Raw genomic sequence first — 9498 nt, 5'->3', positions numbered from 1 at the left:
CACCATGGCAACCGCGCGCTGACGCGGGCCCCCCGGAGCGGCGGCACGGACCCGCGGGCACCAAGGAGCCCCGCCCCTCCAGCCGTGAACGTGGCCGGAGCCCCTGTCAGCAGCATCCCGGGACCCTAGCCCGGAGTGCCCTGGCCCGTCCTCTGTACCCGCCTTCCCCGGGGGCCCGCCCCCTGAACCTTCCCCGAGTCGGTGGGGTTCCGGGTCCCCCACTCGGACATCCTCTTAGAACCCTGTCTCCCGCGGCGTCTCTCCGCGGACTGGACCTGCGCGTCCCACCAGTCAGCATCCCTGCCAGGGTCCCTTACCTCCAGGACCAGACAATTCCTCGGTCCCCAGCTGCCTTCGCCCCTCGGCTGGCAGCCCGGGCCTCGACTTCCCCTCCCCAGTATCCTCCCTGGATCCCGGGCCCCGTCGCCTCTCCACTCGTCTACAGGCCACCCCACCATCCACCCCAGGCGTGACCCCTCCTCAGGGCTGAGGCAGAGTGGCACCACTGAGTACCCCGCGGAGCCCTGAATCTGGGGGCCGCTCCGCCCACCTGCTCCCCGGCTGGCGCCTCGGTTCCGCTGCAGGCACTACCCGCCCCCCGCCCGCCACTCCCCATCTCGCACCCAGCGAGCAGGTTGGAGGCCCCGCAGTCCCCACTTCCCTCTGCTCTCTGGCGTCCCTGGCCCCCACTGTGTTCCTGGCCCGCCCGCTGACGTCCCGGCTCACCTCTAGCTGGGGACGGGCACCCCTCACCCGACCCGGGCGGAGGCGGCCGGGCCGTGGGTCGGAGCCCGGAGCGCCCCCCGCCCCGGCCTCAGGTTCCAGCAGTGGCCGGCGCCCCCGGAGGCGCAGCGCGGGCCCATGGCTCCGACCTTGCTCCGGCCCGCCCGCGGTCCGCCCGCGGCGCCCCTGCCGTCACCTCCCTGCTGCTCGCCGCGTCACTGCGGCCGCCCCACCCCCTTCCTGAGCCCGCTGGCCCTCCCCACGACAGCAGAGGGCTGTCCCCTTCCTTCCTTCCCCCACTAGCAGGCAGCGGGGAAGAAGCCCTCCGCCAAATGCTGGCGCTTCTTACTTCCTGGGTGCTGCTTGGGGACCCCAAAGCACTCCTGTTTCCCACTCCACCCCGGCCCATCCCTCCCGTGTACAGCGAAGTGCTGGAGTTTGCTGTGGCAGAGCACCACCCTACAGTCACAAGCCCCTCACCCTCTGCAGCCCCAGGAACCTGTGACTCAGGGCAGAGGAAGTGCCTCCTTCCTCAAGTCTGGTCAGGAGCTGGAGGTTGGAGGTCCCAGAGCCCCAGGCCTCTAGGATTACTCAGCTATAGGACCGGGGCAGAGGTCTGCTGCTACTCCAAACTCTTCGGCCAGCCCCTTAATGGCACCACAAGGCCTTCACCTGTACCTTCTGAGTCCACAAGCCTGGCCACCCAGCCACCAGACCCTGGGCAAAGGCCAAGACACTGCAGGCAGGCGGGCACGCAGGCGGGCTCAGGGAGCCCCACCCAGCCCGCCAGAAGGAGCTGGGTCTCACCCAGGCTGGAGGCCAAGCCTCTCCCCTTGACCCTGCTCCCTAGGAAACTGGTACGGGGGGGAGGAATGCCCCTCTCCTCTGGGGAGTCGGGGCTATGGTGTACTCAGAGCCTCCCAGGGTGGATTCGGAGCAGAGGATGTTATTAGGGCATTAAGGCATGTGAGGGAGTGGCAGAAGTGAACTGGCCATCCAGCCAGGCATTACCTGTAATCAATCCAGAGGAAGAGCCCTCTAGACCCAGGCTGGCAGCAGTGCCCTCCAGCTGTGCAGGCAGCCAAGGCCCTGTGCTGCCCCCTGGTGGCACCGCACAGAGGGGTGCAGGGCTCTCAGCTCCTGCAACCCTTCCCACCACCTACATACAACTGAAGGCCAAGCGCCTGAGCTGGGGGCCCACCCAAGGGACAATGGACAGCAGAAGCAAGGCCAGGCCAGTTTTAGTCAGTCTCTGCCCCACCCCTTCCCCTCCCTGTCTGGCCCACCCAGGCTTAGCAGAAGAACCAGACCCAGAAAGGCTCAGAGCTGAGAGAACAACTCCAAATCATCTTTATTTTATACAAAAAGGGCATATTTAGCAAAAGACACACTGAGAAAAGAGTTGCTATGGCCCAGGAGACAAGGCAGGGAGGCGACAGGCCTTCCAAGACCTGCTGGGGGACAAGGGGGGACCTGGGACAAAGTGGTCAGCAGTGCTGGATAAGTGCTAAGTGGTGGCGGCCACAGAAGCAGAAAGTTCCAGTTGGATCAACACTGTTGGTAGGTCATGGGTGGGTCTCACAGTGACCTTGCTGCTAACTATTGCCGGGCGCCCCAGTTAGTGCTGCCGAACGAAGAGGGGTGTGCCCCTGGTTCCCGGAGGGTGCCCACCAAGGGACACAGCACAGGAGGCCCAGGACGGGGAGTGCAACTCGGGGTGAAGGCCAGGGAGAAGCTGGTGCTCTGCAGTGGCTGGAGAGGTCCAGACGCTGAGGTGCAGGCATTTCCTGTTACGTGCGGGCGTTCCGCTCTGTCTCGGCCAGGCACTCTCTGACTAGGGCCCGGGCATGGATGATGCCTGGGGTGGGGGAGTAACATACAGGGTCTCAGCAACCCGCCAGAGCCCACCTCACTCTCCAGAGGAAGACCCCGTCCCTCCACTGTTTCCTTTCAGCAGTTATTGTTACTGAGTGCCCTCGGGTTGATTCTGACTCAGAGTGACCCCAGGTGACAGAGCAGAACTGCCTCATGGAGTGTTCTAGACTGTAATCTTTATGGAGGCAGATCACTAGGTCCTTCTTCCGCAGAAAAACCTAGTGGGTTCAGACCACCAACCTTTCGGTTAGTAGCCGAATCCTTAACCATTGTGCCACCGGGGCTCCTTCCTTTCACTTAAAAAAACCAAAACCAAACCCGTCGCTCTCGAGCCGATTCCAACTCATAGCGACCCTACAGGACAGAGTACAACTGCCCCATAGGGTTTCCAAGCAGCAGCCAGTGGATTCAAACTGGTGACCCTTTGGTTAGCAGCCAAGCTCTTAACCACTGTGCCACCAGGGCTCTCCTTTCAGTAAAAGGGACTAAAATCTAGGAGAGGCTGGATGAGATGGGAGGCTCGGCTAATCCCCAAATTCGCCTTGTTAAAATGCCAACAGCCAGGCCCCTCCCTGGAAATGGTCTCAATTTAATTCAAAATGCCTCTCTGGGTAGTGACACTGGCTTGAGATCTAGGCTCCGCTCTGGTAGCCTCCAGATGGCCTTCCTTCTCTAAGGAAGAGGCTGCCCAGTGTCCATCTCCTGGGCAGGGCCAGGTGGGCCTGAGCTTGCTTACCTCTCTTCAGGCGCTCCATGGCACTCTTGCTTCCAGCATAGGTGGGCCGGATCTCTTTGCCCATCTCCTCTATGACAGACAGGAGGTCCGTGTAGGTGCTCTGGGAGCCCTGAGCGCCGGGTGGCTTCATTGCCTAAGCCAAGGAGAACAGGGCAGTGAGCTCGGGCCCCGGGCGGGCTGCCAGCCCTCATCCCTAAGCACGCCGTCCCACTCACCTGCACATAGCCCATGGAGGGAGGTCCAAAGTCGTTAAAAAGTGGCCTGAAAGGGGCAGCGGCTCCCGGCCCCGAGCCCGACGGCGACGGGACACTTCCAGCTGCAACAGGCGCGAGGAAGAGGTCAGCACGGGGCAGGGACGCCTCCTCCCAGAGCTCCGAGCCCCCGGCCAAGTCTGTCCGATTCCCTCCGAAAGGATGCTTCATTCCAGGCGGGTCAACTTCAGGGACAAACCCCTCCCCCTGCGCCCCACCTACAAGCCCTTACGTCACCACGCCCACTTCGCAGGACAGGAAACTGAGGCTCCAGGAGCGTAGGCGGCGGGCCCAGTAATGCAGAACTCAGGCCGTCTTCTCTGGGAGACCTCGAGCACCCGGGGAGGCGAGCAGGGGTGGAGCTGGGTCCTCACCTGTAGGGACCGGAGTGCCAGGCCCAGGGGTACTGGAGCCGGGAGTGCTGCTGGGGGCGGGGGCGATGGGCTTGTACGACATCCCCGACTCCTGGGTGCGGGCGGACGCCGGCCGGCCGCTGCTCCGGGGTTGGCTGCTGGCCGTTCAGCTGCGCGCTGATTGGCAAGCGGGCTGCACGCCCCTGGTAAATAGAGCGCTGGCCGGAAGGGCGGGCGGGCACGAAGACTCTCTCACTCCCGATTGGCGCGCCGAAATGTCATTCGAGCCTCCTCATTGGCCGAGACCCGCCCCAGCAGGCCGCAACCACTGCTGATTGGCCTCTGTCTTCCGGACCTCGCACCTGTCTGTTCCGGATTGGGTGGCGGCCGAGGCCCTCCGCAATTGGCGAGTTCGCGGCCCGGGACGGCGCGCTCTCAATCCGATTAGTCCCAGGGTCCCCGGGGCGGGGCTTCGGAACCCGGACCTGGGTTTGGGCCGCCGTGGATCGCGCCGAAGGGGTCTTCCTGACACCTTACTCGCGCCTCACTAACGCTGCTTCGCGCCGCCCGGGCCTCGGCCCAGTCTCGGTTCGGCTGGGACTGCTGTCGCCGCAGTCGCCGCCGCTGAGGGCGCCTCTCCCACTCTCTCCGGACGCCGAAGGACGCAAGGCTTTGACGTTCCGAGCCCTGCGCCCCACCCCGTGCGCTTTTACGTCACCTTTCCTCGGTTCAAGACCCTCTCTCCGATCTGCGCATGCGCCTGCCTAAAAACCTTCGTTCGTTCCCATGGCAACGGGTCCAGCACCGACGCCACCACCAAAGGTTTTTTTCTCGGAATTGGCGGGTCCTCAGGTCACGGATTGGAGGAGGACTCATTAACAGCCTGCGTTATGCAGATGACACAACCTTGCTTGCGGAAGTGAAGAGGACTTGAAGCACTTGCTGATGAAAATCAAAGACCACAGCCTTCAGTATGGATTACACCTCAAAGAAAACAAAAATCCTCACAACTGGACCAATAAGCAACATCATGATAAACGGAGAAAAGACTGAAGTTGTCAAGGATTTCATTTGACTTGGATCCGCAATCAACACCCGTGGAAGCAGCAGTCAAGAAATCAAAAGACGCATTGCATTAGGCAGATCTGCTGCAAAAGACACAAAGTGTTGAAAAGCAAAGATGTCACCTTGAAGACTAAGGTTGCGCCTGACCCAAGCCATGGTTTTTTCTTATGTCTCATATGCATGCAAAAGCTGGACGATGAATAAGGAAGTCCGAAGAGTTGACGCCCTTGAATTGTGGTGTTGGCGAAGAATATTGAATACACCACGGACTGCCAGAAGAACGAACAAATCTGTCTTGGAAGAAGTCCAGCCAGAATGCCTTGGAAGCAAGAATGGCAAGGCTATGTCTCACATACTTTGGATATGTTATCAGGAGGGATTAGTCCTTGGAGAAGGACATCATACTTGCTAAAGTAGAGGGTCAGCGAAAAAGAGGAAGACCCTCAAGGAGATGGACTGACACAGTGGCTGCAACAATGGGCTCAAGCATAACAACGACTGTGAAGATGGTGCAGGACTGGGCAGTGTTTCGTTCTGTTGTACGTGGGGTCACTATGAGTCAGAACCCACTCGACGGCACCTAACAACAACAACAGGTCAAGGCTGGTGTTAGATCCCAGGGTGACCTCACAGCCTCCTCAACTCGCACCCACAAGACCCCGCACTTCCGCTTCGGAGAACGACAACAGCAGTAACAGCTGATCTTGGTTGCATACTTGCTGCGCATGGTGCCTGTACTAAAGGAATCACAGACAAGAGCACCGTCCGGAGGCAGGCTGCCTGGATTCGAATCTCAGCACCATCCATCTCATCTTAATATGGCTCAGTTTCCTCATCTGTAAAATAACTATCTCATCGGATTATGTTGTGTGGATTAAATGAATATATGTGAAGTGCTTAACGTTTCCTTTCCCTCGTTCCCATCTCACTCCAGTGCCTCAAAGCCTTTTCGTTCCATGCCCATCAAATCTCATTTCTCACGACCCTAGATCTCAGACCTTCCCCCTCCATTAAACCACACTTGTTGCTGTCGAGTCGATTCGGACTCATAGCAATCCTCCTCCATTACCACTGCTTTTTCCCAGGCTTCTTTTCCGGGTAGAGGGACTGCCACACGCAAAGGCTTGGCTGTGTGAGAGCACAGGTGATAGGGGAACAGCAGGCCAGTTTTTCACTGGAGGGTTCCTTGGAAAGCAGAAGGGCAGCAGAGATAACAGCAGGGGCAGGAGAGGAACCTGAGTGGCAAGCATATGAGGAAGCAGAGAGACTTGCTCACAATGTTTCCATAACTTTTGCTGTTTGTGAAACTTCTTCAAAGGTCTTGCCATCTACTTGACATTTCCTTTACATGTTTCCTTATAACCCAAAGTATAAAATAAACATCTATGAGTCCATAGTGATATAAATAAATAGGAGAGAAGAGATTACTCTCCTGTAAGAAGAATTCCAAATAACTTACGTAGATAAATGCTGCCCTCAAGGAGCTTGTGATAGTCAATGCTATGTGTCAAGTTGGCTAGGCTATGATTCTCAGCCGTCTGGCAGACACTGTGTAATCATCTTCCATTTTGTGATCTGATGTGAGGAGCCCATCAGTTGAACAGGGAGTTTCCTTAGGGATGGGGCCTGCCAGAACATCCATTTATATACTCCCTGCTTACATGTGGGCTGTGCCTAGTGACTTTCTTTCAAAGAGTACAGTATGGAAAGGGAGAGAAATGAATACAACTGTTATGGATCAAATTGTGCCCTCCAAAAATGTGTGTCAACTTGGCTAGGTCATGATTCCCAGTACTGTGTGATTGTCTACCATTTTGTCACCTGATGTGATTTTCCTGTGTGTTGTAAATCCTACCTCTGTGATGTTAATGAGGCAGGGTTAGAGGCAGTTATGTTAATGAGGCAGGACTCAATCTATAAGATTAGGTTGTATCTTGAGTCTATCTCTATTGAGATAGTAAAGAGAGAAGCGAGCCAAGAGACGGAGACCTCATGCCACCAAGAGTGAAGAACCAGGAGGGGAGTGTGTCCTCTGGACCCAGGGTCCCTGTACCTGAGAAGCTCCTAGACCAGCAGAAGATTGATGACAAGGACCTTTCCCCAGAGCCAACAGAGAGAAAGCCTTCCCCTGGACCTGGCACCCTGAATTCGGACTTCTAGCCTACTAGATGTGACATAATAAATTTCTGTTTGGTACAGCCATCCACTTGTGTTGTTTCTGTTACAGCATCACTAGATAAGTAACACAATAACTTAGCTTAGAGAAACTTCACCAACACTCCCTCAGCCAGGTGATCAAGGTCAACATCAAGTTGGTTCGTTCCAGTTCAAACCCCTGCTGATAATTTGCATTTCCACACTAGATGTACTGAATCTGAATCTACATTTTAATAAGATCTCCAAGTGATTCTTATGTATAATAAAAATTGAGAACCACTGCTCCACTAGTGGTTCTCAGAACTGGACCCTAACCAGCAGCATTAGCATCGCCTGGAAGTTTATTAGAAATGTAAATTGTCAGCAGGGGTTCGAACCAGAACCCTGACGTCAACAGTGATGAGTCACACGTACACCCTTGATGTGATGTGTTGAGAAGGGCACTTTACGTCTGGGGTCTTCCTCCCCAAAACACATTACCCCATCTAATCATAAGAAAAACATCAAACAAATTTCAATTCCTACTCATAGTGACTCTATAGAGACCCTGCAGGACAGAGTAGAACTGCCCCCATAGAGTTTCCAAGGAGTGGCTGGTGGATTTGAACTGCCAACCTTTTGGTTAGCAGCCGAGCTCTTAACTACCTCACCACCAGAGCTCCAGGGGAAATAAATAGAGGTCATCAAAAACACAGAAAGTCTAAGAAACTATCACAGCCAAGAAGAGCCTAAGGAGACACAGTGACTAAATGTAATGTGGGCTCGTGGATGAGATCCCGGGACAGAAATAGGGAAACATTAGGGGAAAACTGAGGAGATTTGAGTAAAGGATGGGCTTTATAAGGATGCATCGATATTGGACCGTTAACAGTGACAACTGTACCATACTAATTAAGGTGTCAACAATCAGGTGTGTGGTACACAAGAACTCTCTGTACTGTCTTCACAATCATCCTGTAAACCTATAGTGCTCTAAAATAAAAAGCTTATTTAAAGGTAAGTGGATGTAATCTCTTGATCTGGGCGATGATTATCTGGGTACATGTGTTGTTGGTGTTAGCTGCCATTGAGATGGCCCTTGACTCATGGCCACTCCACACACCATGGGACAAATGCTGCCCGGTCCTGCCCCATCCCTATGATCGGTTGTGGATCAGGCCGTTGTGATCCACAGGGTTTTTATTTTTAGAAGTAGATCGCCAGCCCTTTCTTCCTAGCCCGTTACAGTCTGGAAGCTCTGCTGAAAACCTATTCAGCATCATAGCAACATACACGTGTAAAAATTCACTGAGCTGTCCACTTCAGATTTATACACTTTACTGAATGTATGTAATGACCACCTCCCCCGAAAATGTAAAGTGGATCTAAAAATTTGAATTTACAGCTTCCCTTGGAAAATCAGAAGATCTCCTAGCTCCAGCCTTCTTCTGACTGGCAATAGTTGGTGGGGCTGGGTGGCAGGTGCCCCCTTTATGCGGGGAAGGGGCTCTCAACTCACCCCACTCTCCACCTTCCTGCTCTTTTCCCCCTGGCCCTGATCCCAGCTCTAGCTGTCATCTGCTGGCACCTTCTGGGCCAAGAGTCCTTTTGGGGTGGGAGGGTGTGTGTGAGATCTGGGGAAGCTGTGGGCACTGCAGGTGCCGACACGCACTGCAGCTGGTTAAGACCATCTGGCCAACCGCCCCCCAACAGAGCCTCCCAGGCTAGGGGCAAGTAGGGAAAGGCTGACCCTGAGCTGGGTCTGGTCTTCCCCTGGCAAATAGCCAGCACACACCCCCTTGCCCGCAGAGGGGGCAGACGTCTTCTCACGCAGCAATGCCATCTGTGCCAGCCATAGAGGAAGGCTGGGCCATGGCTCCCAGAGAAGCTGCTGGGGCCAGGGGAACTCATCCTCATCCCCAGGCCCTGCCAGATTGGCAGGAGAAATCACCTAATTGAGGATTAAGGATTAACTGGCATCTCCCAGGCCGAGTGGTGCAGCGGCTGCGGCAGCCAGCCCCGGCACCTCGGTGCCAGGCTACGGGCTGGGCAGGGCACCATGAGCGACTGTCCGCCTCCTCTGTCCCAGGACCCTCTGGTTGGCAGGAGTGATGGTGAGGACCAGGCATGGGTGCTGGAAGCTTCCTCCTACTTCTTGAGCCAGATGTCAGGGCTCGACCTCCTTCCCAGCTGCCATTGGTCAGGCCATGCCTGTGCAGATTGGACCTTTGCTAGAAAAGTCTGAGGCCTGTCCCTGTCCACCCTGGTTGTACTGTGGCTTTTGAGTCCCTGGGCCTGGGTGCAATCCCACCTCCGCTTTGTCCAACTCATGTGACTTTATGCCAGTCCCTCACCCTCC

General features: G+C 56.0%; 1 protein-coding gene across 3 annotated transcripts; it reads right to left on the bottom strand.

The window, feature by feature from the left end:
• Nucleotides 1-2043: 2043 nt before the first annotated feature.
• CDK2AP2 (cyclin dependent kinase 2 associated protein 2) lies at nucleotides 2044-4437 on the bottom strand. 3 transcript variants are annotated; one of them, XM_004383653.2, is made up of 4 exons: nucleotides 3960-4437; nucleotides 3550-3650; nucleotides 3335-3467; nucleotides 2078-2581 (listed from the first exon to the last, which is right to left on the bottom strand). In XM_004383653.2, exons 1-4 carry the CDS (start codon nucleotides 4039-4041, stop codon nucleotides 2514-2516), a joined length of 384 nt encoding a protein of 127 aa, XP_004383710.1. In that variant the 5' UTR covers nucleotides 4042-4437; the 3' UTR covers nucleotides 2078-2513. The 3 variants fall into 3 exon arrangements, with proteins under 3 accessions (XP_004383709.1, XP_004383710.1, XP_023594040.1); XM_004383652.2 differs by having other exon boundaries at nucleotides 2044-2581; nucleotides 3550-4437; XM_023738272.1 differs by lacking the exon at nucleotides 2078-2581 and having other exon boundaries at nucleotides 2979-3467.
• Nucleotides 4438-9498: the final 5061 nt, after the last annotated feature.

Source organism: Trichechus manatus, unplaced genomic scaffold (genome assembly GCF_000243295.1).
Source record: "Trichechus manatus latirostris isolate Lorelei unplaced genomic scaffold, TriManLat1.0 scaffold00113, whole genome shotgun sequence".
In the NCBI taxonomy this organism is placed as follows: Eukaryota; Metazoa; Chordata; class Mammalia; order Sirenia; family Trichechidae; genus Trichechus; species Trichechus manatus.
Note: the sequence above shows the minus strand (reverse complement) of the source record. Positions and strands in the feature narration are given on the sequence as shown.